General features: G+C 44.0%; 1 protein-coding gene across 2 annotated transcripts in view; it reads right to left on the bottom strand.

The window, feature by feature from the left end:
• zfhx4 (zinc finger homeobox 4) overlaps positions 1 to 25939 on the bottom strand; it is a 67034-nt gene extending 41095 nt beyond the window's left edge. The window contains exons 1-6 of one of the 2 annotated variants that reach the window (XM_085939791.1): positions 25554 to 25939; positions 7536 to 10080; positions 7181 to 7393; positions 7016 to 7067; positions 6773 to 6943; positions 4949 to 5490 (exon numbers count right to left, since the gene is read on the bottom strand). In XM_085939791.1, coding sequence (XP_085795917.1) covers positions 4949 to 5490; positions 6773 to 6943; positions 7016 to 7067; positions 7181 to 7393; positions 7536 to 10034 — 3477 coding nt within the window. In that variant the 5' untranslated portion in view covers positions 10035 to 10080; positions 25554 to 25939. Of the gene's footprint in view, positions 1 to 4948; positions 5491 to 6772; positions 7068 to 7180; positions 7394 to 7535; positions 10081 to 25553 lie in introns of both variants that reach the window. The other variant, XM_085939790.1, reaches the window with a different exon arrangement.
• Between the last annotated feature and the right edge of the window lie 213 nt (positions 25940 to 26152).

Consider the following 26152-nt stretch of genomic DNA (forward strand, 5'->3'; position numbering starts at 1 on the left):
CTCAACTCTCATCTTTCCACTTCATTTGAAAAAATCCACCACTCCATCATAATTAATTGTGAAAGTGATTATTCCTAAATGTCCATAAAACCAACCCGCCAACCACCCCCCCAGTCATTCGACCCACATTAATCCCGAACAAGTAAGTGGGCTTCTATCAGGTCTATTTCAAAGCATTAAGGATTACCTCACAGAACCTAAGCTGCTTGAACTCACAGGAGGTCAGGAGCATTGTGCTTCTGCAGGGAGCCAGTGAGTAAAGGTGGACAGACCGCAGGACAAGCCGGTTCCTCTTCCCCCTCCTTCCACCAACACCATTCCTCAAGCCTTCTAGCTCTCTTTTCATTCCCGCCTCTCTCTTCCACCATATAATCGAATATCTCCCACTACTTATCTATTCACTGAGCACCTAATGGTTAAAATCAATTAGAGCTGGAATGCTGAAATGCCGAATACTGGGCCACATGCTGATAATGACAGAGAGCGCGTGTGAGAGCGAGAGAGAGACTTGGGACCGGTCCAACGGAGGCACAATTACCTCCAAATCGATTGATTATTGATTTGGTGCGGGCGTTGAGGAGTATTTCAGCTCAACTTTGTCCACATCAATATTTGATGGTTTCACAAGAGGAGAAAAGTGTGGGAAGCGAAGGTCTAAATAAATACCTATATCGCGAAATAGGATGTCTACTTTACCGCCACTAATGGGCGCGTATTTTGTGAAGATAAGGGATTCAATCCTCTGATTATTATATTCTTCAGTGAAACACAAAAAGTGCTCGACCAACTTTCTTTACTTCAGCACTAAGATCGTCTTCTTCAGAAAAAAACACAGTGCCTGAATAATAATGGAGTTCTATCGTAACTGAGTGAATCGGTAGTGTCGAAAAACATTTCCAAATATCAGAAGCAGTTACTGGTCCCTTTCCTTTGGGTTAGGGTTAGGGTTAGGTACTGTATTTGAGGGACGATAAGGAAAACCAGATTGTTGATTTCTGGGAAAATTAAAGGATTGTATTCAATTAAAGGAATTGTGGTTCTGAACATGATGCATGAATTGCAATCTGTCCGCAAAGACTGGATTGCAAACACAATACACACTCATAAAGTCATACACACTAAAGCTCTGCTAACCATCTGGTTGAAGCCAGGAAAGGAGGAACTCTTATTAATATCGAGGAGGATTATTGAGGGATAAAGGCTGTCCACTCAAGCACACAAAGCCACAGTGTACACACACATGCACACAAGCACCTGCATTTACGCTTTAATGAGCCGTCACCCTCCCCCACTTCAGCCGAAGCTCTCATAGATATCCATTAGAATGGCGACAGGTGAAAGGCGAGGGGATGAGGAGGTGAAAGATGAAGGGACGGAAGGTGAGGCAGGTCGGCTAACGGGGCCGCGTCATGACATGACTCGATGCTCAATCGGTGAGCAGAAGAATAACAACTGTTTGAGATAATGGCAGACAGGAGATGCGGCGATCAAGCGGATTGCCGCTCAAGTGGGAAGACTTCATCATGGAGAGCACGGTTAAACCAGGAACTTAACTGTAGATATAAATACGCCTCCATGAATATATGCAACGCTACGCCTCGGCATGAGCATAAGCGAGGGACGGTGTCATAAACGGTGTCATGCATTTGAAATAGATCTGACTCTTTACTATTCCTGAGGACCAACACAATGGGTTTTTATGCAAATCTACAGAAGTCAATCTCCTGTCTATTTCCCCATCACACTGGTCCAAATGACAGTCCGATAATTTGGGCTGCATATATATTGAGATATTTGATTTTCAAATGAGAGTGGGAAGGATTGACCCTCGCTAATAGCCAAGGCACAGCGCCTGACTTAATAGCACAAATGCATAAACCGAGCTATCTGCATTCTAAAGAGATGGCCTGAACACAATATGTAGGCGAGAAAGGCAAAAATATAAATAAGATAGGAAGACCTTGATGATGATGAAAAAAGTCAAATGTATGCTCTTGTCTAATTGCCACCTCTTGCTGGCCAGAGGAATTATGTCTCAAAGTGAGGACAAAGAAAAAGTGTGAGTGCTAGAGACATCTATATAACAGAGGGCGTTCAAGCTAGATGTTCTTTGGCCTTTTTTTCCACGTCGCCCATAAAAATGTTGAGCTTTTTAAAGCCGAGTTCAATGAAGGACACAGGGGACAGGAAGACGAATGGGAAAATAATGAAAAGAAAAACAGAAATATGGAAATGCGCGGTGAATCCCGGATGTCCATTTCTGCTCGAATAATGACGGAAAACTGGACAGACAGACAGGCAGGCAGACAGCGGGGTGGGACGGGACGGACAGGGGAAATGGCGACTGAGGACAGTTGAAGATTTATTCAGACAGCCATCTGAGAAACAGGTGCTATGGCCGATGAGACAGTGTGTCTGTGTTTGTGTGTGCATGTGTGTGTGTGTGTGTGGTCCCTGACCATGCAACATTGACCATGAACATTCTCCACTCCTAATGACCCAAGGGCACAGCCCCGATCGCAACCTCAAAGCCCAGCGGACACACACACGTACTGGCTACAAACTGACCCCCCTACTTAGCCCTGCTCCACTTGTGAATGGCACTGACAGATTTACTCCCGTCTCCTGTGCGTATTAAAGGCCACTGTTTGTTATTACAAATCATAAACGAAACCATACATCATCATATTCAATGCTAAGCTAAACACAAACTCTGGCCAGCGACAGACATGCTATGCTAGGATGGTGTTTAATGTTCAACTAACCACATAGGCTACTGGCACAACATGCGTACAAAAACTAGTGCAGCTGTCCTAATACTCTAGTTTGGTAAGAGTATAATAACTAGTACCACTTTCTAAGAAATGTAAAGATAGTTTTTTGAACCAGGGATAGGCATTTGACCAAATTTCCTTGCTTGATCAAGGGAGATAGGAATAAAAAAAATAAAACGTGCTTTTTAATAGGATTAATGGAACAAAAGCTTTGAACTTGTGTTGCATGCCAGTGTTGTATTGACCAGATTTATGTTGCCACAGGATGTATGAGCTCAACATCCCAAACCAGATGTCAAATTCTGCTTTATTGCCGACTAAGTCCGTCAGACCGCATTATAGTATTTTGTCTAGGAAATGAACTCAAGGCTCAATTGATCAACATTTAATTCCATGCACTTGGCAAAATTCTTATTGAGCCAATTTTACTGTAATTTATTGAGCATAATCTTTTATTTGCTCCGACGAAGCCTTGAATGTTGAAACTGTTAGCAAGGTAAGATGATTTACACAAGCGTATCCTACTCAAAGATGACGGTAGATAGAACAATTCTCTTCTCAGCATCAGCTAAAAGCATTTTTTTTTTTGCCTTCTTCAAATGAGGCCTATGACTCTCGACACTTGCCGGTCCCAGGACACCCGTTTACTTCATGTCTATGTGCTGCAAATGTCATTTGTCTCTCTCTTTTACAAAGTCTGGAAAATAAGACACTTTCAAATTCCCCTTAGAAGTGTTCCATCCCTGCTACAAAGCGGTCATAAAATCTCCTGAATATGCTTTTTGTTTTGTGTCTTCAAATGGTTTTCCGTGCCATAAAGATTTTCTGTGTTTCCAAAAAAACAGATGGTAAAGTCGTCAACACTCGGATCTTTTATGCGCCGGGCCAAGCTACCTCCATTCCCATGTGCTTTTCACCTCTGCCAATACATGAAAGACGAGGTGTTTTTTTTTTTTCCTGGTCAAATAAAAGAAATGATTTTTTTTCCCTCTACTTCAGTTCTACCAATCGCCGCCTTCTCTCCCACTTGCTTGGCTTTACTAGCACATGTACCACATGTCCAAGGGTAAAATATTGGGACTTGTGCCAGAGGCATTAAAAGCCTCATCTGTGCAACACATTTGTTGAGGCCTGTAGGGGTCGGTGGGTGGGTAGATGAGGTATTGCCGTGCTCAGGGTGCACAGAGCGGGCATTGGGCTGGCCCTCACTTGCCATGCTTAAAAGACACTGTCTTGCTTGAGTGGAATGTCTTGAGGGAGGGAAAAGGAACTCACATAGAAGTGCTTTTACAAAAAATGGCCTTTTTATGTTGAATGTTGGTCCAGCCTGCTTTTCTAGTTTTTAAAAAATATTAATTATCCTGATTAAGTGTTCTTTGCAGGGGAGGGTGTGTGTGTTTAAACTAAATTTGAATCAGTTTCACATTTCAAGTCAATTCCGAGAAGTTTATTTTGCTATGCATTCATTATCATCTGAGCGTTGAATTGCTGCACTTCAATTATTTCCTCATGGTATTTATTAACTTTCTTGTTTGTCTTAATCTCATGCCACTCTACGTCAACACGGTATATCAAGTCAGCATGTGACTCACCTTACAAAGGTATCGTTTAGTAAATACCTGCGGGGGGGGGGGGCAGTGCATGGAGCTCGGACTCCTAGAAATGCGACTGAAATTTTATGCGAGCTCAATTGTATGTACATTTTTACAATGATGAAAGTATATTTTTTTTAAACTTTTTTTGCTTTTGAAAATGATACACCCTTTTCCTAATTTATTTTTAATAACTAGCACTGTATTGGAGCTTTGAAATAACTACTAATATAAAAACAAAGACTCAAATTATTTCCAAGTGAAATGTTAAGCTGAGGAATTTGAAACACGTGGGTAATTAACAGCAACAGTAATGCCAGCAGGAAATGTGCTCTTAACTGATTGGAATCATTCTGGTACATTCACACAGTGACCTTTTTTTATATCTGTAATTCCATTCTCATGGGAGCTTTTTTTTTTTTTTTTTTCATACTTGTGCTGATAGTCTCAGTTAGTAGAAACACACCAAAACATTCAGACTCTAAACTTGGGTTGATTGCATCAAGTTCCCCCTCTCGGAGCATTTTGATTGCTATGTGATATGATGCGCCAAACACTGAGATTAGACGGGAGCATTTTTACCTTGTAAAGTCGGATGGCGGCCTCATGCCTCTGATTGGTAGTGTGTAGCCTCAGTTTATCCACGCTATTGCTGTAGTAGTCACAAGCGTTGCACTTGAGGTGCACAGGGTTGCCGATGGCCACACACTTTAATCTCCACTGGTTGGCCTTGCCTCCCTCCTTGATGTGGGCCACCAGCTGGTGCTTCTGCATGTGCTTGTCCGTCTTGCAGTGCAGCTGAAAGTTGGCCTTGAGCTGCGTGTTGTAGCTACACAGCTTGCACTGGTAGACGTCGCCGACCACGCAGCGCCACTCCTCCTCCGGCAGTGAACGTTCCGTGTTGACGTGGGCATTAAGAGCCTCCAGGCTGTCGGTGGAGTAGCAGTTGCACACGGCGCACTGGTAGAGGCGCAGCGAGGGGTCACTAATAGGCGGTGACAGGGAGGAGAGGGAAGGGTCCACTGAGGACATGCTCCCCATTCCACCTGAGGACACCAGCGAGAGGTCGTCAGCCATCAGCTGACCGCTGGCGAGACGCAATTCCGATGATAGGTCACTGTTCACTACAAAGAAAGTGAACGGGAAGGGGATATTAACAATAAGATCAAGATGAAACAGGGAGAATTGTGTAGAACAACAAAAATATAAAAGGCCATGGAAATTCATTTGGAGAAAGCACTGAGAAAAAGACAGGGAGGGAGAATGGAGTCCTCCATGCCGGCTTCTTTTACACAAAAGGATTTGATAAAATAAAGCCTCGCAGGCGACAAGGGCTCCTTACAAAGTCCCGGCTATAAAAAAGCCCTAATAGGATTGAATCAGGATCAATTACAATCATCCTTTTCAACTTGCTAACTCGCTCATCAGGTAGCTTTAATTACTCCTCTCAGCAGTGGTGGGACAACGCTTTTAAAGTGCAGGATTTTCTCTCATCTACCCACTCACACACACACACAAAGATGTGAAAAGAATGAACATTATCTCTTTCTTCGCCCACCCAGACCTGGGAAATGAAAAAAAACCAAAAATCTGCCAACCAAAGATATCTAGCAAACTATTTCGTGTGATCCCTTCATTGACCCTCCATTCATGCAATATCTGTTTTTACACAATTTAACACAAAAAAAGCCAAATAGAGCTCTATTAAGGAAATCTACTGCATATTCCCGATGAGCCTCTTTCGTATTTGAATATAAAACAATCTAAACCTACGTACAGCTGCGCTCACGATAGGGAGCTGGGTGTTATCAGTGTAAATCACTCCGAGTACATCTGCTGGCTGGGCTGTGACCTCAACACTGGCAGAGGGAGTGTGTGTAACACCGCAGGGTCATTGTTAAATCTCGCTCACTCCTACAGGAATCCACTTCCTGCTGCGTGCAAGTGTGTGTGTACGCGCATGAGTGTTCTCTCTGGGGTGTGGAAAGGTGGGGTAGTGTGTATGGTGGCAAGGATTAAGAAAATTACAAATGAAAGATTAAGAATAATTCTCGGGTGGCGTCTCATAATCATCTTTTTAATCAGTGTGGGGTCAAAGTAAGGAGACATTGACAGAGAGACAATATGAGAGAAGAGATAAGGGGATGGGAAAAGAGATGGAGGGGCAGTAAAGAAAAGAATGAACAACAATATAGATACACAGAAACCCAAAGAGGATAACAGATATTTTTAAAAAGGACAGCACAGATAACACTTCCTATTGTTAAATTCCAATTAAATGTTGATTCACCCTTCGGTGCATTAAAAAAATACTCGTCGTATCCATTATTTTAGTCTGACTCTATACGTTTACCTCCAAATATGTAAAGATGACTTGAATCCTATTTGGATTCATGCTTGACTCACCAAGACCAGATCCAAGAGCATTTGCCGTTGCAGCATCGAGCTGGAAGGGGTTGATCATCATCTGGGTGTCTGGGCCTCCGCCGCCACCGGGGTTCTCCAGTTTGACACCAGCCAGCCCGATGTTTTGAGCCAGATAATACTGGTAAAGCTCAGCCTCAGCTGGTGCCAGCCCTAAATGAAGACTATGCTGAATCTGCTTCATGTTCTGCTGCAGCAGCATCATGTTGTGCATGTGTTTCTCACTCGTCATATGAATTCGCAGGTTTCGGGCCACATTTGTCTCATAGTCGCAAACCTGTAGGAAGAAACATTCTCTATATGTCATAAGATCGATTTCATCAGCCAGCATCTAACAAAATGGAAACTATTTGTCCCGCTGCTCTATTTAGGTTTTCTTTGTTTGCTTACCTCACATCGCCAAGTCGGCTTCTGTTTGGGCTTGGATGGCGAGGGTGCTCCACAGCCGCCGCCGAGACCCGTACTAACTACAGGGTTGGCATGGTTGTGGTTGTATTGTGCCTCACTTCCCCCATTCTGGAGTGTTTGGACATTGTTCAGATGCTTGTCCGACTGCATATGGATGCTAAGGTTGCCTTTGGTGGTGGTTGAGTAGTTGCATACCTAAAACGGAACATTTGTTACTAAATACAATCTACTCTATGACAAGTGACACAATTGACAGTGTGCGCAGTTTTAAGAATTGCCCCCTGTAATCATGTCCTTGTCAGACACACAAAAGACAATGATGTAAAATTGGACAGACCTCACAGCGGAAAGGCTTGTATCCACAGGTATAGCTTTCCCCTCTGGCTAAACGAGGGTGAGGCTGTCCCGTACGGCAGTAAACGCACGATCCTCCGGATTCTGGATGTTTTTCCTTCATATGAGCGTCTAGTGTCTGCTGATACTTGTAGTGCCAGTTACACTTGGGACACTTGAGCGTCTTGCAGGAGTTCCGTGAATGCATCATAGTCATGTGGCCCCCAAGAGAACGCGAGGATCCCAAGACCGTGTCGCACTTTGGGCACTCTACACCACTTCCTGGTGACCCTTCACCTGGACCTGGGGTACCAGGTGTACCTGGGGTGCCAGGGGTACTGGGATTTCCAGGGTGTGGATGAGGAGGTCCAGGACTCTCATCATCCCTCCGCATCAATATCATGTCAAGGGGATGGGATGACGGTGATGAGCCATCCCGCCCCATGAGAACTTCATTGGTCGAGTCATTGCTGCTCTCCCGCTCTCTGGCAGCAGCCAGCGCAACGGACAGACGAGTCTTTTCCATCTCCAGCTTCTCACACGTCGGCAGGAAGAAAGAGGAGGTGGTTGCGGGACTTTTGCTGTCACTGTTAAACATTAGCACACTGTTGGAAAGAGGGGAAATACTTTGGTTTAAGAGAGGGAAATCTTTGCTACTGGTGCTGTTGGCCCTCTGGTCTTTGATAACTACACTCATCGCCTGCTCCTCTTCGTCCTCTGCCTCCATTTCTTCTCCGCCACCATTGGAGTAACTGTCCTCATCCTGCTCTGGACTTTGTTCTCCCACTGCACCGGGCTCCCGCTTGATGGGCGGGTAGTGGCTCAGGTCCGGCCCATTGGGTTGCAAAGTGCATGTGTCCCTAATGTGACCCTTACTGTCATGATCAGAGTTCCGGCCATCCAGGTTGCCCCCAGTGGCAGCAGCAGAAGCAGCAGCAGAGCTTCCACTGGAGGTTCTATGGGCACCAGCCCCACCCCCGAGGTTTGGGTTGGTCTCAGCCTTTGGCATGCTTTGGGATCTGGGATTTTGGTCATTGGAGGAGCTGCTGGCACTGCCCTTCAGGAAGGCAAAGCCTGCCTGGAGGGACTCGGCGTTCTCCCCACTACTGTGAAAAGCGTTCCACAAGCCACGGAGCCCGGTGTCCGGCCCTAGGAAGTTGGCAGGTGTGGGAAAGTGGGATAGCACAGATACAGGGGTTTTTTTTGGTTCCAGAAAGCTTATAAGAGGTTCTTTGTCCTTGCCAATGCCCTGTATGATAGCAGAAACACGCTTGTTGCTCAGCAGCTTCTGCTCCTGCTCATTCAGGGTCATACGGTGGTCATGGACAGCATGTGTCACAAATGACCGGCTATAGCCAAATGAGAGCTTGCACAGGAAACACATGAGCACTGGCTTTCGCCGCCCGTCGGCCACACAGCCCTCAAATTTGGATAAGTCCACATTGTTGGGGACATCTTTGGACACACAGGAGTTTTTGGCTGCACCGTCCCCCGTCAAATAGTCTTTGTCATTCTTGTGGCGGAGGTCATAAACACGAAAACTGTGCAACACAGGACTAGCGCCAGCCCGCCCTCCAGTTGAGGTATTTGATATGGAGGGGGGGTCGGCCACCAACGATTTACTTCCCAAGGAGGATGCGATGTGGAAGGAGTTAATGATCTGGGGAAAGAAGGACATGGGTGCAGCAGGCTGCTCCAACCGCTCCATCCCTTGACCCAGACCACTTTGGCCAGTGGTAGTCTGGGCGTTAGGGAAGGTCTGGGAGGATAGCAGGCCCCTGAAATGGAGAGCCCCGGGGAGCTCTTCCTGGTTGCCACGCTGCTCTTTGGAGTCCTCCACGATGAAGGCAGAGCCATCCGGCTGGTAGATGATCTCACCGCACAGGTTCTCCACATCGCTCTCCTCTTCCATCTCGCTGTTTATTTCCCCTCCATCGACCGCACACCCCACGCGCTCTCCGTCGTCTTCACTCTCCTCCCCTACCATGCCTTCGATCTCGTCAACATCTTCGTGACCTCCGGTGGTAGGCAGTCGGCCGTTGGGGCAGTGGTGCTCCATATATTTTTGTAAACTGGAGAAGGAGCCGGAACATTCGTTGCAAGGGATCTCCTTTGCCGGTGCCACGGGAGATGTGGCAGGGGCAGAACAGTCTGAACCCAAAGCTGCTCCTCCTCCTCCTCCTCCTCCTGGTAAAGTCCCAGTAACAATCCCATTGTTACCGGTTGTAAAGCTTTCTCTCCGACTCTGTTCTGTAATAGAGTCAATGGTTGCACTGACAGAGGTGAGGCTTGATGTGGACCTCAGTGGACTGACAGTAGGCTCTCCAAGGCCATTCTCCATCTCTCTGGCTACAGGTGACGTTTGGTTGTTATTGGCATTGTTGCTGATGGCGACACCAGTCTCCATGGCCACAACGGAGTTGTCCTCAGCAGCACCGAGCCTCTGGCCACCATGTTCCTGCTGCCGTGACGAGACCATAGGGGGAGAGTCACAAGTTGCCATGGCGTCCACTACATAGGGATCTCATCTCATCCAGCCTAGCAGGGACCTGAGATAGAGAGAAAATACAGAGGTAAGTGAAACAAATCTTTGACATTCGTCAAAAGTTACAAATGAGAAAGAGTGCTCCAGCACCAGCATCGTGTAAATGAGCTGACATTAAAACAAAGCTTTAAAGGGCTATGTTGACCTTCACCCCCATCCACCTGCTGCTTAATTCTAACTCGCTTTTGCCACTCTCTCCCTGCCGCACAACAAAGCTACAAAGCAATTAGAGGATTAATCCGTACCAATCCAAGGCCAAACAAAGCCAGTAGGAGGGACAGTGAAAGCGTGAGGAATGAAATCAAACGTGTGTATGTTTGTGGGTGAGTGCATGCACTATATAATCAGGTCTAATCTGAAATATCCAAGAGATGATTCCATGGAGACTAGTGATAGATTAAAAGAGAGAAAATTGTTTTCATTCTCTGTGTCTCACTCAGGTTCTGCCGTTTTATACAGTCTGTAAGATTAAAAGGAAAATATGAATAATATGAGTATGAATCATCTTAGTTTTTTTCTGCTATGTTTTGAGCCATGGCTAAAACTTGAGCCTATTCAAAACAAAGATGTACTCATGATGTTTTATTTAAAAAATTCTAATTGCGGTTCGGATATACGGGAAACAAAACTTTCTTGCACGGACTCCCACTTCACACATCTTTCTATGAAGACACCCTTGTAATTGTGGATAAATTAGTAACAACAAGCTTTACCTTCTAAGCTAGCCACAAGTTAAAACAGGCCATAATTGTCAGTTATGTCACAGGAATGCATGATGTTATCACACCATCTTGGGCTTTTTTTTTTTTGATAATGGTTTGAGATGCACTCATGCCAATATTCCTCGAAAGGACACTGGATATGACGACCCGCATTAGCTGCTAATGTCAATGTATTATGTCAAATAGATACATATTTTTTGTGTGATGAAAATGGAGAAATAGATTAAATAAAATACATTCATGCATATAAAGTCAGTTTCTTTTCTTCACAAGCTTTGTGTAAAACTGTTGCAAGCAAAACATACGCTTTGCTATTTTGCTACTTCATTCCAACCGCCTAAGTTATAAGTCAAACATAAGATGAATATATCGCATTTCAATGCAGACTTATGTCTTCAGGATGAGCCAATGTGTTTTTGATCATTTGGCAGCATACATTGCCTACAGCCTATAACCACTGTCTATTGGCATTCTCCAAAAGCGACAATTATAAAACATCTGCATGTCTTGTATTGTATTAGTTGTATAAAGCAAGATGAATATATGCAGTATCCCTGGTTGATTAATGGCAAAAGAAACAAACGACCACTGCTTTTTTTTTTTTTTTTTTTTTTTTTAATTAAGCGTGTCCCCATGCTCTCACATACACACACATTCAGTCCGGCACAATCAGGTAATTAAAGTGACAAATCAGATCCAGTGAGAGACAAATAATAAGGCAGAAATTTTAGCCTTGAGCACCACATGTTCTAATGGGAGAGAGGGGTTCAATGACTTCTAGCCGCATTGGTTTTCTTCTCTACAAGCCCATTCCATCTATCTGCCTTTTCGTATTTATCTGAGATGTCTAAAGCAGTTTTGTTTTTTTTACTCCCCAATTTGTCAAGCTTTTCTCTTCTTTCACTTTGGTTCTTTAATCGCAAGAGAAGTCGCTCACTGTTCCTATTTTAGTTATAAGAGAGTATTCAAAACAAACAAACATGGCAAACTTGTTTTCATAAAAGTTGGCAAATGTATCTGGTCTGTGTTTGTTATGATGCCTGTCATAAATCACATCATGTGACCAAAGCCCAACCCCCCCCCAAAAAAAAAACAAGACAACAGAGAACTTCAGACTAAACAAACTGATCTCCTGTTGAAGTCACAGTCATCTCCGGCTTTTGTCTTCCTGTCACACGATCACGCATAAGTTGCAGTCTCAGCCAGTGACACATAAAACCTGTAATTACAGTGACGCCAAACTGTCACCTCTGCATTTGTAGGAATTTGCTTTAAGCCCAAATTGTCCATTTCCAACTGTAACCACTTATGGAGACAGGTGACATATGCAAATTTGCTTTTTGATGATGCATCATTTCACCATTTAGTCTAACCATCTGAATGCATGTGAATCTTTCTATTTAAAAGTCAAAGGAGTAGCCATATAGGCAATCTTTAAGGTCTCCCAGAAGGTCATCCTTTCTCACCATGTGGCCCCTCAGTCAAGCACCAAATCTTCTATCAAAATGTCAGCTAGCGTTAGCCAAAGACAAATACCGAGGTTGCTGTGAAAAGCTGTGCATCCATCTCCAACTGACACTAGCATGAATAGGCCAACTCTGGTCTAATTAAGCCTGTTTATTTGTTGCCGTGCATAAAATGGCGAACAAAATACAAAGGAGATAAAACGGGAAATCTTTTTGAGGGCGAAGGTTGGCCAGTCTGAGGGGCTCCTTATTTTCCCCCCGGAGCAGGTATGCAGGACCTATCACTTAACTTGATGACAGTTAAATTGGCCGGACTGGACGCTCAGGTAACATGACACTAAACTGCCCTGAGGTCCACACCTGATAACTCATTGTTAGTGAAAGACAATACTTGGTTGATGTCGGAAATAACCCTCTAAACCCCTACACCCGAAAAAAGTCCAAATTAAACCTGCTCACCAGTGGCTTAAGATTTATGGATGGGTCAAAAAAACCGACCCGGGGTCAGATTTCAGGAGCCCATTTGTTGGGCTAAATGTAACCAAAATACTTCCTTGCTCCAACAGTTAAGAGAAAGAACCAAAAGAAGTATTCTGTTTCCAATCTGAGCCCTGTCAAAGATATTACTGATATTTGGGACGGTGGCTGAGCAGATCAAGACGACTTTGACAAGCTTTCATTTTGTATCCAAATGAGCTTACACAGTCCAGTCTAAATATGTGTCAAAAAAAAACAGCAATATTTCCAACTGAACTCAAGCCGAAACATTAAAATAAATAGTCAGACACTGCTGGGTCACAGTCTGCAATTACGGCCCTTGCTAAAGATTTTTTCTCAGCATCAAAGGAGAAGCCAATCTACATAGCTAATGCCTCCAATTTTTTTCCCTCTACCCGTCCTCCAACTCAAAACAGCAGAGGCTGAGGGTAAAAAGGAGGTGGAATGGAGAGGGGGGTGGTGGGGGGGTGGAAGCGGGTTTTTTTCTTTTGCTGGCAATCTGGAAACACTCTCCAGTTAATTAAGGTTGATTGGAAATGAACCGCACAAACAAAGGGCAGCCTATGCCCTGAATATTATGACTTGCGCACATGTATGCACGCGTGCACGAGGGTGGGGGTGTGCTTGAGCCACCTCGGGAGCAGAGAAGAAGCTTCCCTCTTTGGACCCTGATAACCCCCCCGACACTCGTAACGCCCACCCACCCCCAGATTAAGGGAACGCACAGCCGAAAGAATGTGTGACGACCTCCGCTGCCACAGAGAAGAAAAAAAAACTTCCAGCCCCTGATGCCACAAAAGGCAAGAAGGTAATTAAGTTTGAAAGAATAGAGGCACGACCACAAACAATGCAGCAGTGTCCATGGGGAGGGATTGGAGAGTGTGTGTATGTGTTTGGACGAGGGGGCAGAAAATCCATTAACATTCAGCGGCCGGGTGAGTGAGAGGAAAGAGGGCAAAGGGGAAGTAAGGATGGCATTCTCTCTCTCTTTTTGCTCTCCCTGTCTTTTCTCTAATCGCAGCAAGACTCGTCTGTGCATCTTTTTTTATGTGGCTCTCTTCTTTAATGCTTCTCTCACATCTGCTTTGGAACCCCCTCCTGCCATCCCAAATCCGGCACCCCCCTTTCTCAAGTACACGGCATCAACCCTGCAGTGATCCTGTTTTTGCCCTTTTGCTGTTTCTTGGCATAAGAAAGGTTGTTGTTTTTTTTTAAACAGCGCCACCATCAGGGCAGGTCTGCTGATATCTTTTTTTATGAATATTTTTAAGATTGAAAACACTCATTGAGTTGTTATTTTACAAACATGCAACCAAAATGGTCCTTTTTTTACTCTGACCCTAAAAAGAAAACCCACCCGAGAATGCAAAGCGGTAATTAGATCAGCACCCAGTAAAATAAAATAAAAAACATTGCTTTCATCTCATGTTTTTTTGCCACTTCTCCGCCATAGCGATTTAACTGAATTAGCAAAGAATGTAATTTGATTTGCAGACTCAACATGGAAGTTTGCAACACGCCTGCACTCACTCTCACACGGTACAAGCGAGCTATTTCTCTGCTCCCACGTGCTTGTCGCTAAGAAAGAAGTATTCATTGCTCATGCATGTGTGTCAGCCGGAGTGTGTGAGTGCCTATGCGTGAACAGTGGAAAGATCATGAGACACCAAAGTGTGAATCAGGCAAGAGACTGCTGATGTCAATGTGAGTTTCTTAATGAGGGAGGCGCAGTAGAAAAACAACACCAAGCATGCATGACAAAACAAAAGCCCAATTGTCTTTCCGCATGTGTTAGCACATCTTCTGCCCACTTCTCGTTCTAGTTGACAACTAATTGCGACTTGGTGCCACGTTGGTAATCTGCCCCTCTTTGTCTCTGTATCTCACCAGAGATGTGGATTAGCGCTAAAACGATGACTGCTTAATCCTTGATTTGCCCCTACTAAATAAATATTAATCTAGCATGCTCATCATGCTCTTGTAAGGTACAACATACACAATATGAAAGAGCTTAGCCGTTACATAAATCATGGCCTTATCTTTTGGATGAAGCTAAAGCATGGAGCAACACACACACACACACACACACACACACCATAGTGGGATTATTCGAGAAGTCAAATTATTAATCCTGCTAAATACAGAGCCTGGAAAAATCTCTAAAAAATGTTTTCTCTTGGGGTGTGTGGATGCACACAATTATGTGCCAGCGCGAGGGGGAGCAAAAAACAACACATATCACTCATTTGTGTTGATTCAGACCCCACTCACGCTCTCACTCAGCCTCTCAGCAGGTTTGTTTAGCGAAAAAACTGCTGGGAATATAACTAAAAAAAAAAAAAAAGAAAACTACCTTTGCTCCCTCACACTCACAAATACCCGCGGAAACCCGCACACACACTTAAGTTGACAAGGCCATGGCAGTGCAGCGCAGAAGAGGTTAAGCAAACAGTGTCCACGTCAGTCAAGGAGAGCACACACTCGCAGACAGACACAGAGTGCAGTCTCTGACGCAGGCATTTCACATCCACCTGGCAAATATAAAAGGCCGGTTATACTGTATCAACTAGCCTTAGCCCCAAATTCTTTGCTTGTTTTGTGCTATCACAACTGCCCCACTTGTGAAACAACTCGTAGTTCTGACTCATTGATTTCTGAAGAAAAAACAAAAAAGATAAAAAGCTTTTTTTTTTTTTTGCAAAGAGTGGAAATGTTCTGCCAAGATAAAGGAGGTAGCAGTGTAGATATTGACGCCAGTCCAAAAATATTTATTTCATAATGTTTGACTGTTTTGTTCACCAAGGATATTCAGTGTTTTTTTGGTTTTTTTTTTGCAATCCCTTTTATGGTTTGGTTGTCAAGTAAACTCATGTAATTCTACTGTGTAAATGTTTTTCAGGTCCTGAAAATGCTACTACTAATTTCTTCAAAGGGCTGTGGTAAACCTCTTAATTTGAAGTTGTCAGTCACATCTTAATTGTTTGGGGGGTTAAATCCAAAATGCATTAGTACGGTGAAAAAGCAAAATGAAATGCAGTGTTCCCTCGCTATATCGAGGTTTACTTTTCGAGGCCTCCCAACCCATTTACACACTCATTCCTAGCCGCAGTGAATTCTGACGCAGCGTTTGGATCCGCTATGGCGTGCGCCGACACTGTTTTCGGTGCACTGCAAATAACCGAACGGCACTTTTGAAAAATGTTCTGTTGGGAAATTCTGAATGTTGTTCAAATGTGCCGTTGAGTCAGTCAGAGGAGCCGGAATAAGCCAGATAGCGAACAGCTGCGTTCATGGAGAGGGGAGGGGAGCGCTCAGTCAGCGACCACTGTACAAGCATAATGAAACATCGGCAAATAACGATGTGAAAGTTTTTGTTTAAGTTTGTAACTGTAATATTGCATATTTAGCCAAAGGTGCAATTCAATGGTTGAAAGACCACAGTGTTGAGGTTATTTTTCAAAGTATAATGTCGCGAGTACATCCGGGTTCTGCTTCTTCTTTGTCATCCTCATGGAAGAGAGACAAACACAGAAGAACATATGTAGAAATATATATGAATAAAGATTTGGATTTCAAGGGCAATTTTTGTAAAGTAGTATATAGTGATAATCGAGGGAACACTGTACTCCAAAACTCTGTCATTGTCCAAATATTTCTTGACTTGACTTGATCAATCCTCCTGCTATTTCCGAGATTATCACTAATACTGGTTCAACCAACACTCCTGTTTTACTCAGTTCTTGCTATTTTCTTCCTAAACATAATGATGGGGTCGGTACTCAGACAGACGCCAGAAACTATGCGCACCTCACTAAACCATCAGAAGAAAAAAAGAAAAGAAAAAGTAAAACAAAGAGCATGAATATGCTGCTGGATACACAAGAAAACAACACAAACCTTTTGCCTAGAATACTCGTAGCAAGTCTAATTTCTGGACCCAGGGAATTACTAATTAACTTAAGCTTTTGGCTCTATATTTAATTAGAGAGGTTTCCAAATGAACTTTAGACCAAAGCCATTTGCTTTTTAAACAACCCAATGCCCCCCCCTCCCCTTTTCTTTCTTTCTGACAGCTGTTGTTAGTTTGCCTTCTTCTCACACACACAAAAAAAAAAAACACAAGGAAACCATAGTTGTTATTTAGGCTATCATGGTTTTGTTTCTGGTTACCATGAGAGAGCGTGAAGAGAATTTCATTGGGGTGAGGTGATAAGGTTGACGCGGAAAAAATAACACAAATAAAATTATAATTTGATTTTACTACAAACAAACAACTGTCAGATGTAGTAAGTGTGGTTTTGAGTTTAGCGCTGAAATATCCCTTAATCAAATAAACACCATGCCACACAAAATCCAGGAGAACCTGGATGAAATAGACCCTTTACCTTTCTGCTCACAAATTATGCTATTAGCTACCAAGTGATGTAAAAAATATTCACGTCAATAATATATAGAAAAACCTATGATGGAGTCATCTTACATTTTCAAATGTATTCCAACTTAATTAAAAAAAGAGTTTTAAAAGGATTTTATGACTACTTTAATAGTTTCTGCTTTTACATTTATAATAAGACTATAAAAAGTCAAGACGATGCATCAGCATTTCCTGACACTTGTTTGTGCGAAGCCCCCTTTGTTTTTTTAACAATTCCCGCACAGCCTTCTTCTATCTGCTCATCCAAATGAGGATGACACAAGACAAAGCGCCCCGTCTTTTATTTAGTCTAGGGGCAGAGAGCTGATTCATCACCCAAAACCACTGACAAAAACCGCCCATGTTAATACCTACAATTTCATACACAGGAACATTCCTGCACCCGCTCTGCTCTTCTTCTTTTTCTCCACTGTTACACAAAAAGCCTCATTTTTTCCCCTCCCTTTAAAAAACAAATAATTAAAGATTATTCCATGGCCGGTGCCAGGCAGGAAAAGTCCGGGTTTGAGAGGGATAGTGTTGGCTGGAGCCTCCCCAGGGGAGATGTGGAGACACATGCTTGCCTGTTTTAGATCATTCCACTAGAAAAAAAAACAACAAAAAAAACAGAGATCTCAAGTCATTACAAAATGGCACGTACAGCAACTTTTCTTTCCGTATCCTGTATAGTTCAATTCCAACTTGTTGAGGGAAATATTTCTTTTAATTACTCCTGTCACGTGCTTATCATTATTCCAGCTAATGTCTTCATGGAGCTCCAGCTAAATTCGTTGGTAAACTTGCCTCTTTTTTCATTACACTGTTGTTTAAACCCAGCAGCCATGCATAATTAATTAGCCACTTATTCCCTGACGAGCCTCCGCCAGTGGCCCTGGTATTCCTGCGCAATCGCCTGCAGGAATAGCAAACGCCAATCATCACGGCAGCCACTTACATTAACGCTGGAGAACATGCACGGACAGACGCGGAGAGAGGATAACTGATTTCACGCGGATGACATATACAAATGTCTGAATTATTATTATTATTTATTTATTTTTGCATTCATTTGATACGCAACACAATTTTTCCGTGTGGAATTTTTTTTTGTACTCATTTGATACGCAACACAATTTTTCTCCTAATGCGCAAATGTCCTATGATTGTGCTCTTCAATCTGCGTCTTTGTCTTTGGCAAACAAGGAGGAGAATGTATCATTTGTCATGAGACATCTTGTGCTATTGTGGCATCCAACCTTTTGCAAACTTAGTCATTCATTCAGCAGCTTTTGTTTCCCATTCTAATTAATGGCATCTTTCCAGGCTCTGTTAGTTTGACCTTTAACCAACAGCTGGAGATTTTGCATTAACATTTCTTTTTAAAAGTAGTCAGTCTTTGGTCGGCTTAAGAAAAACAAATGTGCTGCATGACAGAAAAAGTTTTGAGACGTGGATGAATGTTTGCGATTAACAGTCGCTGCAAATGTGACATTTCATGGCTGTCAATGGGGAGAAAATCATGCAGGGGATGGAAAGAAGGATGACAAAGAACACATGATAGACACTCGCAAAGAGACAAGCAAACAGACAATATAGCATAAAAGGGAAGCCTCTTCTTTGCCTCGCGGCAGTCCATTTTGTTTGACCTAAAACTGAGAACCACGGCTCAGTTGGTCCATGAAAACTCCCCACTTCCACTTTGAAACGCAAAGAATCAGCATAATATTGTGCATTAAATAGCCAGCCCCATAGCTAATATCCTGGAGTAGATGCTGAGCAGGCAGGAGAGCCTGAGAAAAAGGACTGAGAACATAGTGAGCGAAGGAGAAGAGGGGAAAAAATCCCCTCTTTCTGTTTTCCCTGAAGAGATTGATGAAGGCCTAGCGAGATGAGAGAGAGAGAGAGGGGGTAACACAATCCCGACTGGCGTGAGACCAACAGCAACAAAAACATTTAGATAACCGGGCTCAATAATGTACGATTTCAATGAGGACAAAAATTACATTTCCTACAGATAACATGCCCCCTTCCCATAACACAGCCTTGAAAAGAAGACCTGAAATGCTAAACAGCGTTGCGCTGGCGTATTAGGCTAGCTCGCGCGGCGTTGTCTTAACTGCATTAGTGTCCTTTTACACCACCAGAGAATGTCATTTACTCTATGTCCACTCATATTTTTTTTCTTATTATTATTCTTTCCAAAGTAATGGTGTTTTAACACCAGAGGTCTCGGCCCACAGGTGGTGCTATAAAGCCGGACAAAGCCGTTTTGGCCAATCAGTAGCCAGAAGTAGAAGACAGATCCAAGATAAGGAATGTCGGAAATGTAATGAAAGTGGCGTTATTTAAATATAAAGCTAGAAAAATCCAAAATTATTAACACCATTTTTTTATTGTGGCTTAAATAAAGAAACAATTGGTCATATACATTTTTCTTTTAATGTGTGCGCTTCAGTTTCTTTAAACACAGTGGGAGTCAAAATAAAATCCAATGATACTGTATGTTTCAAACAAATCTATTTGTATGGAATTATAATTATAAAACCCAAAAAAATGACTATGGCTGATTCAATTGAAAAAAAAAAAAACACGTTTTTCGTACCGTGGAGAGAAGCTATCAAACATACTTCCTGCTCTATTATGGACTACTGCAGAGAGATAACTATCAGCCTGCATGATAGTTCCGACACATCTGCCATGGCTCTTCTGCATAACCATACGGCTGACTACCTATGACAGTTGAAGCGCTCGCCATCTGCATGACACAACAAAGGCCCACTCCACGTAAACACTCGGGATCCACAGCCTACTTGATCCTCGCTCGTGGTAAGGGTCACAGCCAGATTGCTATCGCCACCTCTCCTACACAGCCAGCGTTCACTTCCTTCAAGTTGCTTGAGAAGGGGAAGAGGCAGGAAAAAGTGGAGATGCAGAACAGAGAGAGAGAGAGAGAGGAAGTCTTTGTCCTCCTCCACTCGGCTCTAGCGTGTTTCCTCCTCTGGACTGGCCCTCATTTGCATATGAAAAGCGAGCAAAGGCGTGCAAAAGGTCAAAGAAAGAAGATCCTGTCCAATAACAGGCAACAAAAACAGACCGCATCTGCCTTTGTGGCATTGCATGTTCTCCGCCATATTGTCCCCATCCCCTCCCCTCCATACCCACCACTTCAACCCGGGATCATTTCCATACAGCAGACGCAATGGCCGATACTGACGGTTGATCATAAATTAGTCACAAAAGTCGACTCGGGTCACATGGAAGTGACGGTGGCAATTTGAAGCCATGTCACCCGGCACGCCAGCCCTCTCGTAGCACCCGTGCTCCCACACGCATAAAACACACCTGCTTTTTTCGTCCACGGTAACAAGACAGTATCCCAACAAATCCACCCCGATGTTAGAACAGTCGAAACGATTGTGCGGCTACCTGAGCCAGCCACAACATAATTGCACAAGAGGTTTTAAGTGAAGGTTGTCTTCTACATATTGCCTTACATGACATCTTACATCTGCTGGCATCTGAAACGGACACCAAAACAGCGGCCAGGCACTCCGTGCTGCCAGTTTGCGAGCGACAACAGCGCCTAGAGACAGCAGGACTGAGGCGGCGGGTGGGGAGGGGGTACAGCATTTCATCTCCCTTTCATCTCTGTCACCCAGTCAAGCATTCAATGCCCCATTCAGCGCCCGGCCAGCATTATGCAAAATAATGCTAATCCCCTTTCCCGTGCTTTCACACTTGTATAAACTGCCGACCTTGCCTCTGAAAAGCAATTATATCAGTTTACGTTGCTGTCAAAAAACAGGATTAGCACGCAACTACTAGTCGCAGCAGCTAGGGCCGATCTTTACCCACCTTTGGCGACTATATTTGTCCACCGCGGAGTATAGACAAAAAAAAGTCTCACAATGACATATTTGTAGGGAACCCAAGTTTTAAAAGGCACAATGCCATATGTTGTTTTTATACTAGTTTGTTTGACTTGACAGAATCCCAGTCGTGTCGCATAATCAAAAACAAACTCCGCCATGTCTCAGTGCCAGTCTGAGCAGACGTTACACATGTGACACACCACTGAACCGCTGTCGTCCAACCAAAGCCCCCCCCCCCCGCCACACATTGACACCACATGCGACGCACACACAGCAGACAAGCAGACATGCTGGGGGATTTTTGGGAAATATGCAAATGCAGGTACAAGAGGAGCGTGTGCGCAAATAAGAGCTGCTTTAATCTGGACAGTTGGGCCTCTCGCACTCTAACCTTCTCATGTTTGTGTGTGTCTTGGGGTGAGGGTGACATCCATCCTGACTGGCAGCAGATCATGGGACATTAGTCAGCACAATTAAGCAGGTTGTCATGGCGACTAATGAAATTTGGCAAAGCGGCCAGCCAGAGATTTACATAAGCGAGCTGGTTATGTGCTCGCCATTATTCTTTCTCCCTGCCGTGGCACTACAATAGAACCACTTGTATCCCAGCCCACATAGCCATCGGCGCTACAAGCCCTCCTCGCGCTTAACAATTTGCATATGTTAATATAATTAAGTGCTAATTACACTAAAACTCGCATACTCACAAGCACCCTCCCCAGGAGCTACGGAGAGGCTTGATCTTATTCCAAGTCTTTAACCCTCCTCTGTGATAGGGAGAGTGCATGTGTGTGTGTGTGTGTGTGTGTGTGTGTGTGTGTGTGTGTGTGTGTGTGTGTTCGCTTGGTGGTGCCCCAGGCTTGACACAGGAAAGCCCCCCCTCCACACACACACACACACACACACACACACACACACACACACACACACACACACACACACACACACACACACACATACACATCCAAGCATCACCGCCGCCGCCAGCCCTCCCGTCCTTTTAGACGCAACGCTGAACTGCAGCACACTTCTTAGCTTCCTTGCCCCTCACAACATGGAAAAACAACAAACAGCACACACACACCTGAGAGAACTCAACTTGTGCATTCGGCCACAATTACAATTTACCTTATATTGTACCTTATATTGTATATTTACCTTGTGTTTATTTATATGAGAAAAATGTTGACGTCGGGGGGGGGGGCTGCTACGAGACCCAGCCCAGAAACAAAAGTGTGTGTAGGCTCGGCGTTTTGATAATACACGACAAGGCGGTTGTGCCTTTCACAGTGTAATGGCCGTGAATCGGGAGGAAGCCAAGCGGTCGTGCTACAATTAGAGCTCCTTTGTGCCTCTTCCTCTGTCGCTTTCTCCCTCTCCTCACTTGTTTTCTCACTCCCCTATCAAGCGTATATTTAAAAAAAAAAAAAAAAGGGCTGAATAAGCAGGGAGAAAAAATTTGGGGTCCCCCCTACACACACACACACCCAGGACACACATGTATATGCATGCACCTAGCAGATGGTACAAGAAGGAGGATTAAACAAACACACCTATAGGCGCCCACACTCTTTAATGAAAGTCTGTAGGGAGTCAAAATGCTCATTTAGTTGACTGTCAATGAGATGCGGCATTATGACTATAAACAGAACATGCTCGTCCATTCACTGATCATTAACTGCGGTCATTGTGTGGCAACGCGCACACATACGCCAGATGTTGCTTGATCTTGACACGCTATTCCATGCAAATATAAAAGAGGATGAGTGAGAGGATGGAGAAATATGGTTAGAGCGAGCAGGCCGCCGTGTAGTGTTCCCTCAGCCATGACAGTTTGGATGTAGAAGAGGGGGAGTTGGGGGGGGTGTCTTTTTGCTAATACCTGCTACTTGGATTACACAGCGTCTTATGTATTCAACCGGACTGATATTTTTTTTCTTTCTGCCTTTTTAGGCAAATTGGGTGTCTTTACGGTGTAAAGCGGCGATACAGCCCTCCTTACCGAAGGCCTATGGGGATTCACTGAGATGAACATTAAAATGCAGCGATAGCCTTGTTGCAAAGCTCCTCTCTCACTCGCTGTCTCTCGCTCTCTTTTTCTCGCTGTCTCTCTCTCAGCAGCAGCAAAGGCTTCTAAATCATCCAGCCTCCTCTATTAGACGGGAGACTTATTGAGGTAGAAACCATAAAAAATGAAGAAGGGAAATTTAATCCCTGAAATATTGATTTGCACATTAATATCAGATAGGCAGAGGGCAATCTAGCTGGGTGGAAATGACACATTGTCGACCCCTAGGAGAGGCTCGAGCCAATCTTCTTGCTGCATGTGTCTCGGGCCCAGGAGTTATAGGACAGACTCACCCCCCCCCCTTCTCTTGTCTCCCTCTCGCTCTCTCCATCTCCCATCATCTCCTCCTCCCTGTAACCTCTCATCCCCCTCCAGCCCCTCCTCCCTGGCGTGTGCACCCTTAATGAAGGCTGCAATACTGCAAATGCATTAGCTTTTAATAATCAAGAAGCATTTTCAAGCCAACAGCTATTGTCCTCAGCCCATCTCTCTCACACAGTTTTTTTTTTTCTTTCTTTCTACCCCCTCCCTCCTCATCGCTCCCTTCCACCGCTATGGGTAAAATGAATACAGCGAGCTGCTTAACTAACATGCAGAGATACACGCTCAAGCCTTTGATAGAGCTAAGACATCGTGCAAAGGAAAAACAAAAACAAGAGACTCGCTTTTGCAAACAAACCTTAAAAAAAGAACTCATTTGCAAGACGGGAAAATAAGAGTGAGACAATAGGATCATTAACTGATGAAATCCAATGCAATTAGAGTCATTTCATCTCATATTGTGCTTTTTATTTGGCCCAATGAGCCTTTTTTAAATTTGATAATTAAAATATATTCACAAAAGGATATTAGATTCAATTATAAGTCTGAATATTGGTTTTGCTACTTTTTTAGAAAAATGACATTTTTTAAATGAATCACAGTTTCATAATGATAAAAACAATAGTAATTATTCTATTTAAGTCATAGTCCACCCTCGTAGAATTCACACAAAATCTGCTAATTGTAAGATTACTATTTTGCATATAATATTCAATTAAACTCTTATAAAATACTACATTTAGAGTTGAATAACACCAAGAAATCCTAACTAAGTCACATACGTGCTTAAATCTGAATTATAAAACCGGGGACCGAAACAGATTTTAGTTAAAAAAAAAAAGGTCGTCCTGCATTGAAAGATACACGCGTGCACACACGCACAAACGCGTACAAACGCGCAAGCGTGCGCAGACACGCATACGCACGCACAAACGCGCACTCGCACAAACCCGCACACGCACAAATGCGCACACACGTGCACACACGCACGCGCGCGCAAACACACACACACACACTCTACACGGTTATAAACTCAGTTTGGAGACAGACTGGCCCCTCGGCCCTGATGTTTTTTTTTTTTTTTTCTGTGCAATCGATGACCTCCACCCAATCCCACGACCTGTCACTTGTGTCCCACTTTCAGACGTCTTTCTCCCCCAAAAAAAGAAAAAGCAAAAATGAAGAAAACAAAACATTTGACTCGTAAAAAAATATATAACAAACGCACGGATGGACAGTTTATCAAATATGTTTGAGACGTACAATTTAATGATAAATTACGAATATGTTTTAATTGGTAAGAGGATTAAAATATTTTATTTGAATAGATCAATGGAATAAAGTCGAGAAAAATAGCGTTTTTATTCTTTCCGATCTTCCTCACGCTGACACCGGGTAGGTGAGCCGCTCTCCCCGGGTCTCGCCTTGCAATCAGCTGCCCGACAGACGCTTCTCCCTCACAGGCAGCCCAACCGGAACACATCCCGATCGTGGAAGTATGACCACTTTTCCGTGTTTTTTCAAAGAGTAGCAGGTGAACGCGTGCGGTTGTGTGCGCATTTTTTTTTTTTAAACTCGTGATTTCATAGAAAAATGTTTTGTTCTCTTGTTTGCATTCGAGGTGTTTCCAATGGACAAAGATCCGAGCGGCGTCCAAAAATGGGTATGAAACGTGAAGGAAGTGAAGGGGAGGGGGGATTCGTGTCCGAGAAAGCCGACAAACTGGAAAAGGCTTCACAAAAGCAGCGAAATGTGCGTTGCGGGACACTTGCGAGTATTCGTCCGGCTCGAGCTCCTGAAAGCTTCGGGAGCGACCTTAAGAGGTCGACTGTGGTCCCGGAGCCGTGCGTAAAGCGCTCCTCCGAGGCTGGCAGTCACCCAGAGTGGCTGCAGCCAAATTGCCGGAGATGCACGGACAACACCGGGCTCCACATCCGCCTCCACTGTGCACCCGTTAAAAAAAAAGAAAAAAAAAAGACACTGCATCTAACACCTGTTCTCCAAACTGCCCCGGTGTCAGTGAACCAGCAGCCAGATAGATAATCGATAGGCGAGCCGTAGATAGAGCGCACACACCGAGCCAACTACTCAATAAAAGTTAAAGGAGAGAACTTACTTTCTTCCCCCTCCAAAGCCTCCACCTCCGCTCCTCTTCGCTCTTGCTCGTGCAAAACCGTCACATCCAGCTCACGAAGACAATTACGAAAAACAGGTGAAATTGAAATAATCCTCCCACTTTATGATGGGGAAAAGGGAGAGGGGGGAAAAAATCACAAACGTCAAGCGGTCTTAGAGTCCCTTATTTTGGTTCCGGTGGCGGTGAGACGACGTGTCGACGGGGCTGCAGACGCGCTTTCTCCTGTGGACGGAGGCTCACCAAACGCCGAGGTTGAAAGCAAATGAAAATCCGATATGTCTTTATTCTGCTAATTATTATCGTTTTAGCCCTGTTTTTAAAAAAATGGCTGATTAAGTTGAGTGCGCATGTCTTTGTGTGTCCATTTCCCGATATGCACTCTGGGAATGGGTCGAGAGACGGCGAGAGAGAGAGAGAGAGAGAGAGAGAGAGCGAGAGAGAGCGAGAGCAAGAGAACGAGAGAGAGAGAGAGAGAGAGAGAGAGAGAGAGAGTGAGAGAGAGAGAGAGAGAGAGAGAGAGAGAGAGAGAGAGAGAGAGAGAGAGAGAGAGAGAGAGAGAGAGAGAGAACGAGAGGAGA

This window comes from Syngnathus leptorhynchus, chromosome 19, assembly GCF_054491065.1.
Source record: "Syngnathus leptorhynchus isolate UIUO chromosome 19, UIUO_Slep, whole genome shotgun sequence".
NCBI lineage: Eukaryota > Metazoa > Chordata > Actinopteri > Syngnathiformes > Syngnathidae > Syngnathus > Syngnathus leptorhynchus.